Below are 17170 nucleotides of genomic sequence, written 5' to 3' on the forward strand. Positions count from 1 at the left end.
ATACCTCTCAAGAAATAATTTGGGTAAAAAACCCCAAAACTTACCATCAGAGGGTAAAAAAAACCCCCTAAAATCTTCCTTAAACGACTGAATTATTTTCTGTTTTTAAGAACAGCCAATTTTAGATGTATAAAAAACACACCCATTGTGATCCCTGGAAACAATTACATTAATTAAAACAAGACTGTGCATTCGGAGATAACCACAATAACAATCCCAACCCCAAAATCATTCCCAACAGACCTCGATTAACTCAGGGTGTGTGTGTTCAATCAATGGGAAAATGGAATTCCAGAATCAAAAGCCCTGCTGCTAACAGCGCCTTGCAACGAAGACAGGATGAGCTGTACAGAAGGACATACACTTTGAAGCACTCCAAAGCACTGGGAAAGTGGATGCACAGGAGAGCAAAGGTGGACAGAAGAGCATTCAGTGTCTATGGGGAGGGCTCAGCTTTGCATCCACCAACTATATGTTTGGGGAGGGCAAGAGGGGGATACCCCTGTGTGCAGCTGTGGTGAATGTGAAGCACTCCAGCCAGGGGAGTAGAGCACAGGGCTGGATCTCTCTTCATGGCTGAATGCTTTGTTTTCAAAGCACTTCAAAGTGCAGCTTTAATCTGAAATGCTTCAAATCTTATATCCGTCTCCACCCTTGGGCTGCCCCAACTAGATTCACAACCATACAGAAAAAACACATTAATGTAAGAATGGCTGATTTTAACCTGAGTTAGCTGAGACGGGTAAAGCTTGACTTAGTGCAGCTCAGTAACTACTAATACAATCATTCTGTGTAGTTAGAATGTTATCCATCTCACTCCCACTACATTAACCTAAGTTAACTAGACCTGACCTAAGTTAACTAGACTGCCTGAGAAGCAAGGATCCCAATCACATATGCATGTCACCCTAAGGGTGAAGTTACACATTATACTTGCATTGTGAAAAATACTAGCAATTTAAACTGTATGTTATAGACTTCTTTGGCAATCCAAAAACTGCCCAACGTGAGGTGGTAGACTAATCCATCTAGCCCAGGGGTCATCAACCGGGGGTATGCATATCCCCGGGGGTATTTGGAAAGGTTTTAGGGGTAGGTGCAGGCGGGCAGGCAGGAATGGAGCACCACCTCCCACCACCCCACATACTGCCTCCCAGGAGCAAGGCGGGGGGTGGGGGACAAGGGCAGTGGCTCCCCTCTGCAGGTCCCACAGGCACCACCTGGCTGGCTGGATGCACGGTGGCGGGAAAGCTTGCATGTGGCGGCAGCCGCCACCACCATCCACCACTCTGCACTGCACCCCCCACTCCGTGTCCAGCCGCCGCCACCCTCCTCCCCCGCTCTGCATCGGCCACCACCACCAGCAGGGGTACACCCCTTAAAAAAAGTTTAAAACCCCTGGTCTAGCCCATCTGAACTGGCTTTCAGTACCATGTTATTAGCAGCCCTAAAACTGTTTAGTAGGCCCTATCAATATCAAGGCTGATAGTAGAAGCCAGTCACACGGAGTAACAAATAACAAGCCTCAATAAGGTGCAAACATCTGAGCAGAGACCCAGCAATCACTGGGCATGTCTACACATACATTTGATCCGACCTAAATTTACACTGGTGTAAGCTACTCCAGAGTGAGCACTTCTGGGCAGGCGGCTACACATGTGGGGATTAGGGAGAAGATTTGCTGCTCTTTGCACCAAGTTTCCTGCAGCCTCGCAATGGGCCTCTGCTGCCACCAAGGGTACTCCAGGCTCCCCCTAGCCCAGGGGCCAGCAGGGAGCACTGGGCCAGAAGACAGCTGTCTTCTGGTCTGGGGAGGGGGAGCCAGTCCCAGGCCCCTGCCCCAATCCACCAGTAGGGTAACTAGCAGCCCCCACCGACGGATCAGGGCAAGGGGCTGGGACCTACCCCATACCTGCAGCTCTTTCCAAACCCTGTGCCTTGATTGCCTGAATGGGGCATGGGGCTGGGACCTGTCCCTGACCAGAACAGTTTCAGCCCCCACCCTGCACGCTGGGGAGAGCCTAGGCAGCTCGTTCCTCACTCAGCTCTGCAAGCGTGGAGCTGGGGGGAGGGGGAGCGAGGAGGAACAGGCTGGAGAGCTTGGGGTAGGGGAGGAACAGGCTCCCCTACTCCCACCAGTAGGGAGCTCCCAGCACCAGCTCTGCAACCATGGGGCCAGTGCTGGGAGACTTATCTACAAGCACCAGCACTAAAACCATGAGGCCAGTGCTGGAAGACCCTTATAAGGGAGATAAAGGTGTCCCAGCACCGGCATCACAGTCATGGAGTCAGCACTGGGAAATAAGGATCTCCCAGCCCCCACACCCCAACTGCCATCTTGGAAGAGGGGGCTTGGAACTTCCTGCTGCCAAGGCAGGGGGACACAGTCCCTGTTCGGGCTCCTGTGGCGAAGCCCACCCTGCCAGCACACAGCTCCCGGGGGCAGGGAGTTATCTCCCACCCCCTGGTGGACAGCTGACCAGGAGCAGACTTTGCTTGTGGTCATGTGTCTATATGAGTGCTACTGCACCATTACTAATCTCGAGTAAATTTTCTACTTGCCTTTGCCGGTAGCAAATTTACTTGGGATTAGGGAGGTTTACTGCATAGTAAGCATGTGCACGTGGAGATGCACATGCTTACTCTGCAATACATTATGCTAATGCACAGTTAAGTGTCGCATGGTCAGTTACACTAACTGGCTCAGTGCGTCTCTACCCTACGCCAACAGCTGTGGGTAACCCATTGAACCCCATTTGTGATGGGGATCAGGGATTGCAATTATTCCCCATGAACAAAGAATTTCCAGTAAGTGCATGTCATAAGCTCGCATTAAGTGACTTCTGGCAGCAAGCAGAGATCTTCACCTCCCCACTGTAATGGTTTGTCTGGAGAACAGACGTACAGCCCTAGCAGCAGAGAGGGAGGAGCACATTCCATTGGTGGAGGAAGACAGGTCAGGTCTCACCAAGGTGGGAAGGATCGAGACAACCACAACCAAAAGAAGCAACGGGTGATGATGGTTGGAGACTCCCTTCTGCAGGGGACAGAAGGAGCCATCTCCTGACCTGACCTGTTGTCTTGGGATGTCCACTGCTTGTGTGGAGCCCAGATCTGAAATGCCACAGAGGGACTACTGAGGCTCATCTGGCCCTATGACTATTACCCCATGCTACTCATCCATGTAGACCCCAATGATACTGCCAGGGGAGACCCTGACCATATCAAAAGTGACTACAGAGCTCTGGGTGCTAGGGTGATGGCATCTGGGGTTCAAGCTGGGTTCTCTTTGATCCTTCCAGTCAAGGAAAAGGGCCCGGGCAGGAGCAGGTGCATCCTGCAGATCAAAACCTGGCTGCGCAGGTGGTATCACCAGCAGGGATTTGGCTTCTTTGACAATGTGATGTTCTTCCAAGACAAAGGATTGCTGGGAAGACATGGGATCCACCTGACAGAGGGGGAAGGCTCACTAGCAGACAGACTCACTAACCTAGTGAGGAGGGCTTTACTCTAAGTTCACAGAGGGATGGAGACCAAAGCCCTGAGGTAAGTGGGGAAGCGGGAGCCCTTGAACAAAAGCAAGTAGGAGGGGGCAGCAGGGGAGGTGTTCTCATACTTCTTGATAAATCAGGGCAATCAACTAGTTACCACAAATGCCTGTACACAAATGCACGGAGTCGAAGATACAAGCAGGAAGAACTAGAAGTCCTTGCACGGTCACAAAGCTATAATGTTATTGGAATAACAGAGACTTAGTGGGAGCTCGCATGACTGGAGCACTGTCATGGATGGGTACAAACTGTTCAGGAAGGACAGGCAGGGGAGAAGAGGAGGAGTTGTACTTTATATAAAAGAGCCATATGATTGCTCAGCGCTCCAGTATGAAGCTGGAGATAGGCCTGTTGAGTGTCTCTGGATTGGGGTCAGAGGGGAAAGCAACAAGGGTGATGTCATGGTGGGATCTGCTATAGACCACCAGAACAGAAGGATGAGGTGAATGAGGCTTTCTTCAAACAGCTAGTGGAAGCTTCCCAATCACAGGCTCTGGTTCTCATGGGGGACTTCAGTCACCCTGACATCTGCCGGGAGGGCAATCCAGGAAGTTTTTGGAGAGTGTTGGGGACAACTTTCTGGTGCAAATGCTGGAGCAGCCAACTAAGGGTCATGCTTTTCTTGACCTGCTTTTTACAAACAGGGAAGAATTGGTGGGGAATGTAGTAGTGGGTAGAAACTTAGTCAGCAGTGACCACAAGATGACTGAGTTTAGGATCCTGAGAAAAGGAAGGATGGAGAGCAGCAGAGTAAGGACCCTGGACTTCAGAAAAGCAGACTTTGACTCCCTCAGGGAACTGATGGGCAGGATCCACTGGGAAGCCAGTCTGAGGAGGGAGAGGAGTCCAGAAGAGCTGGTTGTACTTTAAAGAAGCTTTACTGAGAGTGCAGGAACAAACCATCCCAATGTACAGGAAGACAAGCAAGTGTGGCAGAAGACCAGCTTGGCTTAGGAGGGAACTCTTCAGTAAACTAAATGACAAAAAGGAAGCTTATAAGAAGTGGAAACTTGGACAAACAACTAGGGAAGACTATAAGAGCACTGTTCAGAAATGCAGGGATGAAATCAAGAATGCCAAAGTGCAACTGGCGTTGCAGCTAGCAAGGGACGTGAAGGATAACAAAAACAGTTTCTACAAGTATGTCAATAGCAAGAGGAGGATCAGGGCAAGTGTGAGTCCCTTAATGAATGGGGGAAGCAACCTTGTGATAGAGTATGCAAAAAAGGCTAAAGTGCTAAATGCCATCTTCACCTCAGTCTTCACAGACATGGTCAACTCCCAGACTACTGCACTGGGCAGCACAGTTTGGGGAGGAGGTGACCAGCCCTCAGGGATGAAAGAACACATTAGGGACTACTTAGAAATGCTGGATGTGTACAAGTCCATGAGACTGGATGGGATGGACCTGAAGGTGCTGAGGGAGTTGGCTGATGTGACTGCAGAGCCATTGGCCATCATCTTTGAAAACTCATGATGATCAGGAGAGGTCCCGAATGACTGGAAAAGGGCAAACTTAGTGCCAATATTTAAGAAAGGGAAAAAGGAGGATCCAAGGAACTACAGACCAGTCAGCCTCAACTCAGTCTCTAGAAAAATCATCGAGCAGATCCTCAAGAAATCCATTTCTAAGCGCTCGGAGGAGAAAAGGTGATTAGGAACAGTCAGCAAAGTTTTACGAAGGGCAAGTCATGCTTGACCAACCTGATTGCCTTCTATGACAAGGTGACTGGCTCTGTGGATGCAGGGAGACCGGTGGATGTAGTGTACCTTGATTTTAGCAAGGTTTTTGATACTGTCTCCCACAACATGCTTCCAGGCAAGCTAAGGACATATCGGCCGGATGAATAGACTGTAAGATGGATAGAAAACTGGCTGGAGCATCAGGCTCAAAGGGCAGTAATCAAGGGCTCAATGTCTGTTTGGCAGCCGGTATCCAGTGCAGTGCCTCAGGGTTCGGTCCTGGGGCCAGTTTTGTTCAATGTCTTCATCAGCAACCTGGAAGATGGCATAGAGGGCACCCTTAGCAAGTTTGCAGATGGCACCAAGCTGGGGGGAGTATTAGATACGCTGGAGGGTAGGGCTAGGATTCAGAGTGACCTAGACAAATTAGAGGATCAGGCCAAAAGGAATCTCATGAGGTTCAACAAGGACAAGTGCAAAGTCCTGCATTTAGGATGAACCAGTACAGGCTGGGGGCTGACTGGCTGGGCCGCAGCTCTCCAGAAAAGAACCTGGAGGTTACAGTGACAACATGAGCCAGCAGTGTGCCCCTGTTGCCAAGAAGGCTAACAGCATATTGGGCTGCATTGGTAGGTGTGTTGCCACTAGGTCAAGGGAAGAGATTATTTCTTTCTATTCAGCACTGGTGAGGCCAAATCTGAAGTACTGTGTCCAGTTTTGGGTCCCCCACTACAGAAAGGATGTGGACGGCAACCAAAATGGTGAGGGGGTTGGAGCACATGACTTATGAGGAAAGACTGAGGGAACTGGGCTTATTTAGTCTAGAGAAAAGAGGAGACTGAGAGGGGTCTTAATAGCAGCCTTCAACTACCTGAAGTGGGATTCAAAAGAGGATGGAAGTAGACTGTTCTCAGCAGTGGCAGATGACAGAACAAGGATCAAGGGTCTCAAGTTGCAGCAAGGGAAATTTAGGTTAGCTATTAGGAAGAATTTTCTCACTAGGAAGTTAGTAAAACACTGGAACGGGTTACCTAGAGAGGTGGTGGAAGCTCTATCTTCGAAGATTTTCAAAACCCAACTACACAAAGCTTTGGCTAGGATGATCTACTGGGGCTGGTCCTGCTTTGAGCAGGGGGTTAGACAAGATGAACTTCTGAGATCCTTTCCAACCTTGACTTTCTATGCTTCTATGTAGACACACCCATTGAGTAACAATGTAATTGAACATTATGGATATGTGAAAAGCCCAGAATTAGGGCTGTGCGAAGCTTTGGTCACTGATTTGATTTGGAGGAGATTCAGCCCAATTCAGCTCGTGAACACTGAAATGGCAGGGTGGATGGAGTGTCCCACAGGAGCACGGCGGCGAACCCAGAAGTGGACCAGAAGTACTTCTGGGTCCACCATGGAGCATGCAGAGGGACCCCCCTCCCTTGGCTTGGCGACTGGTGCCTCCTGGGTCGGGGGGGGGGGGGGTGGGCACCCTGGGTCCCCCCGTGGCTAATCACTGAGCCGGGAGGGCGTGGGGGGGGGGAAGGGGGGGCACCACTGAGTGCGCAGAGGACCTCCCTGTGCTCCCGTGGGACACTCCATCCGCCCCACCATCTCAGTGTTCATGAGCTGTACCCGGTACCTTGAGGTATGTAGAAAAAACATATAAAGCTGTGCCTATGGCTGATTCTCCAAATCAGAATCGAATCTTCAGATTCAGCCGAACTGAATCAGGACAGTGATCTGAATCAGCAAATTGAATCACTGTCCCCTGAATCGAACCAAACCGAATCGAATACAGCCCGCTTTGCAGGGCCCTCCCAGAATAGGCTGCTCCTACACAAATTAGCCGATACACAAATCAATTTAAGCAACAGCTTTGATAGTCAATTCCTTGGCATCTGGCAAATAGCTAGCACAATGACTTGTTCAAGTCAATGGCAGATCTACAAACAGAACCCAAACGTCTCTAGTTCTAGTCCAGTTCCCTACCCGCCAGGCTATATTGGCAGCCTATGTAACAAGTAGTAGAAAGAGTGCCAGCGTGCCCGTGGCACACTGAAATATGCAAGTCACCCGGCAAAACTTGCTGCAATAGATATCCAAGGGGAAGCTTGTAAGGACTAACACAATACGTCATTTTCTCTTCCTTTTTGGTTTTATAAAATAGGGGGAATACAATCTCTTTCCCCTGAGGTCCTCAGGTACAGGCTGTAGTGCAGTGAGCTCTAGAAAAGTCTAACACTTCCTTGCTTTAGAGACTCACATGAGTATGGTGCCTGCACAGGTTACTGCCCCTCCTGGTCTCTTCTAATTGCCTCCCTCCAGCTCTACCTCCCTCACCCTTCTGCTCTTCCCCAGCCTTCTCCCTCCTTCCTCCACTATTGTTCCCCCAATGCTAGCACCTCTCACCTTTACCCTTGGGCTCCTCCATCTGCTTCATCATAACCATACCTCTTCTTCCTCACCCCTCTACTTTAATCAGCCTAAAGTCTCTTCTTACACATTGCAAGAGGAGCAAGGGAGGGATGAAACTTTACACTTCACACCACTTACAAGCAACTGAAAACAGGGGCTTAAAATGGAAGGGATGGGCAATCTTAATTACAAGTGGTGTTACAGTCCCACCTTAACACGTGCCTCTCGTCAGCCCAATAAATAACCAGAATCTCTTCTGTCAAGTTCTTATTCAGAGCAGCAGGTGTGGGGCAAAAAAAGGATGATCAAGGACCTGGGTTTATCTTCCTTGTTCTCTGGACAGATCTGTGTTATTCTGAGATCTTCTGAAGCTGATTAAGTCTAAAGACTGTGCTGAGTGTATCTGGACACCATAGCACAGTATGATGCCCAGGCTAACTTGGTACTGGAAGCAGTATAACTGGGTTAGTTTTCTGTTTGGCCTGGGCTAATTAACTCTGCAGGGTATTTTAGCCTACGTGCAGAGTTGTACTAATTCACCTATATCCATTGACCAAACTAAGCTAGGTCTGAATACATTAAGTACCATTTCCTCAGCACTGCATTGTGCACTTCAGACATATGCTAAAATCACATCAACTAGGTACAGCTACCTAAATATGCAATAAGAACACAAAGTATAGCAGTCTAGCACACAGCACATGCCTTATGACAAAGCTAAGTAGGAATCAGGACTGGTACTGGAGCAGGTATCTGGGCTCACTACTAGTTGCAACCTCCCCCCACACCCAGGGAATTTTCAGCTGGCTACATCAGCCTCATCTCCAGCCTCTTTGTTCCTCTTAAGGAACACAAAACACAAATCTGGCCTTTTGAGGTCATTTCATTGTTTGTTTAACTAAAAATAAGATTAGCATTAGGTTTCTTTCTCCTGGAGAATAGCCCAAATGTATTTGATTATTATGATGTGATTGGAAAAACAGAGACCTGGTGGGATAGCTCACATGACTGGAGCACTATAATGGATGGGTATAAACTGTGCAGAAAGGATAGACAGAGAAGAGGAGGAGTTGCACTTTATGTAAACATATGATTACTCAGAGCTCCAGTATGAAACTGGAATAGGCCTCTTAAAAGTCTCTGGGTTAGGGTCAGAGGGAAGAGCAACAAGGATGATGTCATGGTGGGAGTCTGCTACAGGCCACCAGACCAGGACAATGAGGTGGATGAGGCTTTCTTCAAACACCTAGCAGAAGTTTCCCAATAACAGGTCCTGGCTCTCATGGGGGGTTTCAAATCACCCTGATTTGTGCTGGAAGGGCAATAAAACAGTACACAGGCAATCCAGGAAGTTTTTGGAGAGTGTTGGGGACAACTTCTTGGTGCAAGTGTTGGAAAGGGCAACCAGGGGCCATGCTCTTCTTGATCTGCTGTTCACAAACAGGAAAGAATTGGTGGGGAACATAGAAGTGGATACAAACTCGGGCAGCAGCAACCACGAGATGACTGAAATCAGGATCCTGAGGAAAGGAACAAAAGAGAGCAACAAAGTAAGAACATGAACTTCAGAAAAGCAGACTTCCATTCACTCTGATGGGCAGGATTCCTGGGAAGTCAGTCTGAAGTGGAAAGGACTCCAAGAGAGCTGACTGTACTTTAAAGAAACCTTACTGAGGGCTCAGGAATGAACCAGCCTGAAGACTAGCAAGCATGCCAGAAGACCAGCTTGGCTTAGCAGGGAAACTCTTCAGTGAGCTAAAACACTAAAAGGAAGCTTACAGGAAGTGAAAACTTGGACAAACAACTAGGGATGAGTATAAGAGTTTGGCTCAGGCATGCAGGGATGAAATCAGAAAGGCCAAAGTGCAAATAGAGTTGAAGCTAGCAAAGGATGCGAGGGATAACAAGAAGGGTTTCTATAAGTATGCAAGTGACAAAAGTAAGTTCAAGGAAAGTGTGGGTCCCTTACTGAATAGGGGAGGCAACCTAGTGACAGATGATGAGGAAAAGGATGAAGTACTCAATTCCTTTTTTACCTCAGTTTTCACAGGCAAGAGTGCTGAAGGAGTTGGCAGATGTGAACGCAGAGCCACTAGCATCATCCTTGAAAACATGTGGAGATTGAGAGAGGTCCCAGACAATTGGAAAATGGCAGATATAATGCCCATCTTTAAGAAAGGGAAGGAGGATCCAGGGAACTACAGACCGGTCAGCCTCACCTCAGTCCCTCAAAAAGTCATGGAGCAGATCCTCAAAGAATCCATTTCTAAGCACGTGGAGGAAAAGAAGGCGATTAGGAACAGTCAGCATGGATTCACCAAGGGCAAGTCACGCCTGACCAACCAGATTGCCCTTTATGACAAAATGACCAGCTCGGAGGAGGCTGGAAGGGCAGTGGATATGATGTATCTTGACTTTAGCAAGGCTTTTGATATGGTCTCCCACAACATTCTCACGATAAGGAAGTGCAGGTTGGATAAATGGACTATAAAGTGGATATAAACCTGAATGGACTGATGGGCTCAAAGGGCAGTAATCAATGGCTCCATGTTTAGTTGGCAGTCAGTATTAAGTGGAATGCCCCAGGCGTTGGACCTGGGGTCGGCTTTGTTCAATAACTTCATCAATGACCTAGAAGATGGGATGGAGTGCACTTTCACCAAGTTTGCAGATGACACTAAGATGGAGGGAATACTAGATATGCTGAGAGGGTAGTGCTAAGATTCAGAGAGACCTCAACAAATTAGAAGAGTGGACCAAAAGAAATCTAGTAAAGTTCAATAAGGACAAGTGCCAAGTCCTGCACTTAAGACAGAACAATCCCATGCACCGGTATAGGCTGAGGGCTGACTGGCTAAGCAGCAGCTCTGCAGAAAAGGCCCTTGTTGTGAAGAAGGCTATCAGTGCACCGGGCTGCATTAATAGGAACATTGCCAGTTTATGGAAGGAAGTGATTCTTTCCCTCTGTTTGGCACTGGTGAGGCCACATCTGGAGTATTATGTAGTTTTGAGAACCCCTGCAGAAAGGATATCGACAGATTGGAGCAAGTCCAGCAGAGGGCAACGAAAATGGTTACGGGGCTGGGGCACGTGACTTCTGAGGAAAGGATGAGGGAACTGGGCTTATTTAGTTTGGAGAAGAGAAGACTGAGGGGGGATTAACAGCAGCATTCAACTCCACGAAGGGGCGTTCCAAAGAGGATGGAGCTGGATTGTTCTCTGGTGGCAGATGACAGTACAAGCAGCAATGGTCTCAAGTTGCAGCAAGAGAAGCTTAGGTTAGATATTAGGAAGAATTCTCTCACTAAGAGAGTAGTAAAGCACTGAAACAGGTTACCCAGAGAGGTGGTGGAATCTCCATCCTTGGAGGTTTTTAAGACCTGGCTAGACAAAGCTTTGGCTGGGATGATCTAGTTGGGGATGGACCTACTTTGAGCAGGGGGTTGGAGGTTCCTTCCAACCCTAAAATTCTATGTTTCTATGTAATTTATAAAAACACATACACAGAGGAAAAAAGAGAAGTAGGAACAAGACAAGTCATTACACAGGTACGCTAAATCTTGTAGCAGAGGGAGTTTCCATGAATGAAGGATTTCCCACAGTCTATTTTTGTACATAGTACTGCAATCCAATTGTTCATTTCTTACTCAACAGGTCGCTGATTCACCCAGAAGAGGATGCTGCTTCTGCTGCAACTTAGGTCAACATAACTCGGCTTTTGTACACGTATAATTACACTTCATGCCACTGCCTTGTCATTTTCAGTGTAAGCCTTTGTTTTATCATGTAGACATTTGAGTGACAAGGGTATGGATTGTTTAAAGTGAAGGGGGGAGTAGGGTTTCAAGAATTAACAGCAGTTATCAGCAGAAAGATGTATTCTTTCAGCCTTAAGCTTTGTACTGCCACATGATGTTCCCTTTAAGTGAGGTTTATAACAAGAGGTTGAAGCATAAATACCCTGTCACACATTTGAGATCACTGTGTTCTTCAGTTTATTCATGTACACTAGCAAAGAACAGATAAGCACAGAGAACGATCAGATGGGTATTTTTTTCTGACTTGTAGGTCAAACTCTGTTAACACCTCATAAATGGTAAGATCTGCCTGTGAAGAATAAGAGTTCAGTACTTTGTTCCACAGAAAATGCTGGGACTTCTCTTGGGTCCTTCCCAATCAGTGAAGAGCCTGGCCAAGGGAGGCTGCTTTAATGGAATATTCTGCCTGCAGCTGGTTCCACTAAAAGCAGTCCCGACTTCAACAGTTATGAAGAAGGTCAGAAGGGCAGGAAAAAGGAAAGATGATGGGAAGTTTGGAGGCCAGCCATACATAGCAGAGTCAGCTCGCCGAGGTCAGATACTACAGTGATAGGTACAGAAGAACAAGCACTAAAAGACGCCAGAGAACTAACTTCTATTGCCCAGGAGCAGTTATAGGAAAGCAACTGCTGTTCTCCCCTGCTATCTCTGTACTGTAGCAAGGATAGCACTCATATGATGCTTTAGTTCCTCACGCAGTCACCTGTTTAGAATATTAATGGTGGAAAGTACAAAGCATCCCACATTCAGGGTTGGGAAAGAGAACAGGAGAAGTGGGGCAGAAGATTAATCATTATATTTTACTGAGCATATAACTTCTCATACTCTTCACTGTATTGATTGTCTTGGAGCTGCAGCTGCTGTTGTTACTTGAAGCAAAAACGGAAGGCTTTGTTCACGCTGCCCCTTCTATTCCACTTGCTATACCTGTTCCCCAACAATGATATGGAATGAAACCATCAGAGGGAGGGAACTTGTTTTAGCAAAAAACCGAAGAGTTTGTGGGACATTTACAACAAAAACTAAATGAAAATTCTTCTCAAGACCATGTGAGTGTATAAGCATACATACATATATACATACACATACAGAGTTAGCAAATCCGCACATTAAAGATACACATTTACCATTCCCATAACAAAGTGCCCCCAAAATAATCTCCAGTTCAACCAAGCTCCAAAGCACGTAAAATCCGTGGGAACCAAGTATGTATTAAAGTGCTTTCCTAAGCAGGCAATGAGCTTGCTCTCATCTCATGCATAAAATTAAGTATGGGCATGAGTTCTTTGCTGACTCTTGTGCTCAAGAAATAAACATGTTTTAATGTCAAAAATCCATTAAAATGGCTATTACAGAATCATACAATGATAGCATATTGGCTAATTAGATGGCCAGTTTCTATTTTGTTAACTAGATTGCAGCCCTGATTCACATGTTGCCAATTCTCCTGTTACTGGAGATTTAAATAGGTCTGGGTCAAGTGTACCAGGAGAAATTTAAAAATTACGTGTACTCTAACAAAATATGTTGACCTTTGTCTGGCGTTTGAAATATTTAAACCAGGACCTCAACAATTATGTGATAAGTGCAAAGGGAATGCTTATTAGAGGCAATGCAGGAAACAGTACTTGCAGTTAAAGTTGCCCAACATTAGTCATTATAAGCACTGTTTCCAGAACCTTACAAAACGGAGAGCTTTACCAAAATAGCTACATGCTGCACACCTTAACCTTACTGCATCCCTCCCTCCCCGCACCCCTGGAAAATTACCGCAAAAACAACACAGCCATTTCTGAGAACAAGAGGAGAGAAAAAAATACATTATTTTGTTCTGTGAAAATTCCTGACACCTGTTGCACAGAAAAAATGATGCTGCAAGCTTTGGAGCAGAGATCTGCTATCCGGCAGGCAAGTTACAAGTTTGTTTTTTCCTGATTCTGTTAAAAACCAAAAGAAAATTGGTCAAATGATGAGCTCCTAAAAGTCTGTTTGCCAATGCTCAGCCAAGACTATTTACAATTTGACAGGCAAAGTCTCCAAAGAATCAATCTGTACGGAGCATAAACTACAGGGCTGAAGGGACTAAAAAGGGCTTCCCTTGAGACTGTTCTTAATGGCAGCCGGAGACTAATGTGGGGTCAGATACAAGAACTGAAAGCATCAAGACTAGCTTCCTTGAATTTTCAATTCTCCCTTTGCTGATACCCAGAAAGCAGAGGAGAAAAAGAATCTGCCCTGCAAGGAGGCAGAAAAGTGAGTAGCTGAGTCAAGCAAGTAGCAAATAGACAATCTGAAAGGAGGAGCCAGTGGAAGTTGAGATATGACAAGGCACCACAGCTAAAGGGAGCATAAGAGAAATGGAAACTGGGATGAGGAACCAAGGGACAAAGACTGCAGTGGTGTTGGGGAAGAGAATGGGCAGACTGGCAGGTTCAGTCAAATAAAGAAACATGTTTGGGGAGAAGGCATTTGGGTGGAAGACAGGGAGGGGAAAGTCTGTAACTATGAATACAGTGGGCTCCAGAATCTGGAATGGAACCCAAGATTCCCAAATCACATCATTCCTCTGTTGACAGCAAAAAGCTCCGAAATCCACTGCCAAACTGTGTACCTCGTCCCCCTCTAGTGGCTTCCCTATGTAAGATATAGCAACCTTCTGTTCAAGTGGTACAGGTCTGTCTGTGGTATGACTAAGTCATTCTGGCTCTGCCAATAACTCCACATGGGAGTGAATCTGGGGTTCTATAACATGGAACTCGTCTTTGTTCAATTACTATTTTAAAAGCCAAACTCATTTGCTCAGCATCACACGGAACCTGGTAACACAGCCAGGAATAGAAAGTGGCATTTCTCATTTGTGAAAGTGACATTCAATTTTTAAGTCACATCATCAGCTTCTCTATTTCTGAAGCCACCTGCCTGATTCCCTACACAAACAAAGCAGGCATCTTATAGGACTCGCTGTCTATTAACTACACGATCCTGACTCATTTCTTGAGGACTGCCCATCCTGTGTACTGACTTGGGCAGGGGTGCTGTGGAGAAATAATGTGCGTATGCAATTAATAACAATTACTGTCCATGCACACAAGGATGCCAAATCACAGCTGCATTTGCAACCTTGATTCTGTCATCTCCCAATCTTTAATGCTTGGTTTCATAACCTTCATGTTTTTAATGCAGTTTTTTACAATAATTAAAAGAAAGTGTATTACAAAGTTACAAAAATATTCCATATTTAAGAAAGCAGTGATCAGTTACCTGATTTACTGTAGCTTCAATTGCTTGCATGTAATGGTTTAGTTGTCTGTCCATTGTGGCATATTCTAACATCACATTTTCCATAGCGTTAACCTCCTCTATATCATCTGCAAAACAAAATATTCTGTATGTAGGTGCTCATCACTATTTTACATAAATGAGAACACAACTGATTAGGAGTTAACTAAAGTTATCTGCAATTGTTTTAAGAGTAAATATGAAGATACAATATTAGGGATGACTTACATCCCAATGAACATAAATTCTATTACGTGAAGATGCATCAAGCCTCTCATAATTTAGTTACAGCTGAGATCCACAAAGGGTTAAACAGTTAGTTTTTAAAATCTCCATAACCATCAGTTTAAAAGCATATATCTTACCATTTACAATTAGCTTAGTTAGTTCCACATTTAGTTGAGCTCTATATATAGGTTAGTTTATAGAAATTTATTATGAGATATCTTTCTAAAATATGTTTCAACCACAAAGCAGCTGGGCTGCAAAGAGGAGTCATGAGAAGAGAAAAAAAAAAGATAAGGTGATCCATCAAGCAATCATATGATTATAACGATTCTGCCTGGCATTAAAATCAATGAATGAAAATGTACTTTATGTCCCTTGATTACCCTAGATAAATTATGATTGAACTGCAAGTCACTGGAATAGAAGTTTAATATACTCATGCTCTGCATTTGACCAGGCTGTGGCAATTAATGCCATAAAATGTAATGCCATTAAATTATTTAATTATATTAATTTCATAATGGCGAGTCAGTGTTTTTCTTTCTTTGTAGATACAAAAGGCAAATAAAATAACCTATGAAGAACTTCTTAAATTTGTGAATATAAATGTAGTAACAATATTCAAGATTTGTATTTTTCAGCAGGTATTTTTCACGTTTCTCAACCTTAGGTTATATTCCTTACCTATTTTGCAATGATTAATCATATTACATTTCTTGAGTAACTTCAACAAACAAGTTACTCAGACAGACACTTCCCTGGTTTCATGCGAGTGAGAGAGAGTGTGTGTGTGTAATTTCAGTTACCAACACCTAGTCATTAGGCAATCAGGGTATTTTCAGCAGAAGTTGTATTTCGTGATTCATCACATAGTCTGAGAAATATTTAATAGAAACCTAAGTGCCCTCTCTCATTGCACTGTAGTTCAAAGCTATAATTAGTCCCCTTTCTCCTCGATAAATATTCATATTGTAAAATAAAAACCGAGTCGGCATTTTATAACTCTGGAAATAATGGAAGACAGAACAGTATAGACAAATTGAATAGCAGTTCTTAAATGTTGCCTACTGAGACGCAGTGAACACAGAGTATGTGTTCAGTAAGTCATATTTTACTCTTTTGCATCTCTCTTAATTCACCGTCTTCATCTTAAATTATGCCTCTAGCTTCCTGTTTCAGCTGTTACCTTTCACAAAGAGAGACCTGTTTCCTGAATTATCAAAGTGTACTTTTTTCCAGTAGAATTCTTCTTTATCATACAACACCATCACAAAAGGAGCACAACTTTCTGTGAGATCAGGAGTATCAATCGTAATTCCCTCCTCACAGAGCTCCCACATGGCCTGGAGCTTGTGCAGAACACGGAAGTAGCCCAAAGCTTCACTTATATAAACAATCCCGAGCAAATTAAACTTGTCCTGGGTCCTTTACACTGACCGCCTAGAAAAGGAGGATTGACCAAAAGCATTAGAACAGTGGTTGTCAACCAGGGGTACGCATACCCCTAGGGGTACTTAAAAAGGTTGCAGGGGTGCACAGAACTGATTTGGCTGATAATGTGGCTGATAAATACAGAGTACGTGCGCACAGTCACAGCACAGCATCCAGGCAGCCAGGAGCGCAGCCCAGCAGTGTGGAGAGCAGCCGGGTCTGGCTGGTAAGCCTGTTGTGAGGGAAGGGGCATTGGCAGAGGGCAGATCTAGGCCCCAGCAGTGGAGGAGAAACTGCGGCTGGGGTTGGAGCTGTCCAGCTGGGGAGGGACACAGGACTGAGCTGCGCACAGGGGGAACCTGCCACTACACGCACCCCCAGGAGGGCATGAGCAGCATGTGCCCCCAGGCCTGCACACATGGCGCAACTGTGGGCTGGGGCTGAGGCAGGCTGCTCCTGGTGGGGGTGTTGGGCTGGGCTGGCCTGGGCTATGCTCCGGGTTGGCGGCACTGGGAAGGGGGCTGGGGGGCTACAGCAAACTCTGGAGTGGCTGCAGCCCCCCCCTGTAGCCCCCCTCCTGACGCTGCCACCCCCCCAGCTGGGAAGAGCCCAGCGCTGCCCCAGCCCGCAGCAGCCCCGCACACAGATCCGGGAGCACATGCCCCCCCCCCCCCCCCCCATTCCCTCCTGGGGTGCTTGTAGCAGTGGGAGCCGCCTCCCCACCATGCCCACCGAACGAGCCTCTCACAGCTCCATCCCGCTGTGCAGTGC

At 46.2% G+C, this 17170-nt stretch overlaps 1 protein-coding gene across 3 annotated transcripts in view; it reads right to left on the reverse strand.

Annotated features, from left to right (window-relative positions):
* NSMCE2 (NSE2 (MMS21) homolog, SMC5-SMC6 complex SUMO ligase) overlaps nt 1-17170 on the reverse strand; it is a 210566-nt gene that overhangs the window by 144124 nt on the left and 49272 nt on the right. For all 3 annotated transcript variants that reach the window (XM_014611485.3, XM_014611486.3, XM_019481759.2), the window contains one exon: nt 14723-14829. In XM_014611485.3, coding sequence (XP_014466971.1) covers nt 14723-14829 — 107 coding nt within the window. The remainder of the gene's footprint in view (nt 1-14722; nt 14830-17170) is intronic.

Source organism: Alligator mississippiensis, chromosome 3 (genome assembly GCF_030867095.1).
Source record: "Alligator mississippiensis isolate rAllMis1 chromosome 3, rAllMis1, whole genome shotgun sequence".
Classification (NCBI taxonomy): domain Eukaryota; kingdom Metazoa; phylum Chordata; order Crocodylia; family Alligatoridae; genus Alligator; species Alligator mississippiensis.